Source organism: Somniosus microcephalus, unplaced genomic scaffold, assembly GCF_052327205.1.
Source record: "Somniosus microcephalus isolate GS21.2 unplaced genomic scaffold, FLI_Smic_1.0 unresolved_chr2, whole genome shotgun sequence".
NCBI lineage: Eukaryota > Metazoa > Chordata > Chondrichthyes > Squaliformes > Somniosidae > Somniosus > Somniosus microcephalus.
The window spans coordinates 29,900,009-29,902,655 of record NW_028225180.1 but is presented as its reverse complement, the minus strand read 5'-3'; the positions used below and the strand labels follow the sequence as shown (position 1 = coordinate 29,902,655).

Here is a 2,647-nt window from a genome sequence, read left to right as displayed (position 1 = left end):
TGGCGGTTCTTCGGACCGTCTTCCCGCCCCTCCAGCCCCAGCCCCGTGCAGAGTGAGCGCTGCAGCAGCTCATTAAAATGTATGAGTCCGATTCCCAGATAATGGTTCCAATACCAATCCTGTTCTCACGCTGCTCCGTATTGATAATTGCACTGAATGGAGTAAAATGCTCTCCACAAGTATTGCCCTATATATTTCAATCAGACACTGGAACATTATTTTTCTCCTCTCTCTTTCTTACAGCGAACCTCGTGACAATGGTGATTCTCTCCCGAGGAAACTGCGGCCTTTCCAAGTGTATCTCTGTCTACATGGTGGCCATGGCAACAGCAGATCTAATGGTCATCATCATTAATGTAATAGTGTATCATATTTTTAGTTATCACTTTCCACTTTCATTCCTGTCCCAGACTCCAGTATGTACGTTCATTCTATATATGACTGCTGTCACCCTCGATTTGTCTGTTTGGTTCACCGTCTCCTTCACAATTGACCGATGTGTTGTTATCTGCTGCGAGAGGTTAAAAGCAAAGTATTGCACCGAGAGAACTGCGGCCACGGTTATAACATCGTTCACGGTCCTCATCTTCTTAAAGGACATCCCTGTTTTGTTTGCAGTGGACTCTGAGCAAATAATTAACAAGGTGCAGTGGGGCTGCCGGAAAAGTGTAGGCTTTGCTACCTCACCTCCAGGCATAGCTTACGTCTGGTTTCACACCGCCTGGGTCTTTTGGATTCCTTTTACTTTAATCGCCTTGTTTAATTCTTTAACCATTCGACGTATTTTAGTGGCCAGCAGATCCCGCAGGGGACTCCGAGGTCACAGGAGTGAGAATCACAGTGATACAGAGATGGAGAACCGAAGGAAATCCATCATTTTATTGTTCACTATTTCGGGCAGTTTTATACTGTTGTGGCTGACAAATGCCGTGAGTTTATTAACTACCAGACTGCTAAGCACCACTAATTACCGAGGCGACCACACAAATCCTGCATATATCGCCACTCAAACCGGAGCGTTGTTGAAGTTTTTAAGTTGCTTTCAAAGCCCGTGTATTTATGCAGCGACGCAGAGCAAATTCAGAGAAGAGCTGCAGAATGTGGCGAAATCCCCCTGGACACTAATTTTGAGATTAGTTAGAAAATGAGTGTAAGAATAATCAGGTTAAACGAAAGCTTTTTTTTAAACTGAAGCTCAATTTCAACGTCCTTTCCACCGTAGAACGTCCTCCTTTCTGGAAATGTGAGTTCTTTTGTAAACATTTCTTCCATTTTGCAGCATGCGTTTGATGTCGGCTTTGCGTTAGTTTTACGGTGCTTTTGCTGAGTAATCATAACCTATTCCTGCTAATTTAGCACATTTCAAGTTCAGGGATCATAGATAACAATGTTGAGGTTCAGCAGTGGAGTCGGACATCTGGGTAACAGAGGAATCCACCTTACACTGCAGGTACTGGGATCGGGCGCACCAGTTTAAAATTATCAATAAAGTTTCATTCTGTGCCGAAACAATCAAAGGTCTTGCGATCGCCGATATTGGTAACTTTCCTGGAAGTTTGATGTGAATATTGTTGGTGGGGATCTCTCTATCGGACTCCATTCCTCATTGACGTTTTTCACGTGATCAGTGTTCGAATGGAGGAAACTTTCGGATCTCGGCTCATCGATGTGACCTTTCACCTCTGTTGTCCCAGATACTGACTTAAAATCTCGATTGTGCGCTGACTGGTGTTTCTCGCTCAGCACAAAGATGGTGTCTGCTCTTGTACAGTGCTGTCGATAAAAATATCATGGGTAATATTATTGCTATTCTGTATCAGTCTCCCAAACAAATGTTAAGGAATGTAAGAATTAATGTTTATTCATAACGTTCTAAACTATTACAATTGTTGCAAGTGACCTGTTAAAAACAATGCCTGAAATCAGATAAAATGAAAGTGATATAAAGCATTCTTGTCTTTGGCTGAACATTTGCAAATGGTCAGAAAGAATCTTTGGAAATTACCATCTTGTTATGCGGTTGCATATTGTTCCAAATAATAATTGAAAAATCCCAGCAACTTAGAATCAGTTACAAATTGTTCCATCGGTGATCTCGCCTCAATCTTTCAGAAACGCCAAGGAATGGGAGCAGGTTCTCAATGGGAAGGAGCTGCAGGGTTTGGAAGAACAGCGATAGAGATCCAAAACATTAATTCCAAGAAAGTATGCCTGCGGGTGGGTAAATCCAAGGGAAAACCAACAGAAATATGTGTTTTGCAGACATGAGCATAGATCACAAGAAACATATGTTTTGATAAACCTTTACAAGATGCTGACGAGGCCACCGTTGGAAAACCAGGTACAGATTCAAACCCTCATTGTGGAACGGCCATTAACTCCACTGAGATTAGGCAATGTAGATAACCCAGGACCGTGCCATGGATCAGAACTAGATTGGTGATGAGGGGCAAGATATCGGGACTATTTTCATTGGAGCAGCGAAATCTAAGAGCAGATTTAATAGAGCTTTTAATAATTATGAACAATTTGGCAGAGTGAAGAGGGAGAGATTATTCAATCTAATTGGGGAGCAAGCAATAAAGGGTGATCGACTTCAAATTGTCCCAAAAGTAATGAGCAGAGAGATTAGCAGAACGTTCTTTAT

The 2,647-nt window shown here is 42.2% G+C and overlaps 1 protein-coding gene across 1 annotated transcript; it reads left to right on the top strand.

Moving 5' to 3' along the window:
* The first annotated feature begins 257 nt into the window (after positions 1-257).
* Positions 258-1,821, top strand: LOC147092399 (uncharacterized). The gene has a single exon (XM_085975586.1). The coding sequence runs from the start codon at positions 258-260 to the stop codon at positions 1,146-1,148; it is 891 nt and encodes a 296-aa protein (XP_085831712.1). The 3' UTR covers positions 1,149-1,821.
* The last annotated feature ends 826 nt before the right edge of the window (positions 1,822-2,647 follow it).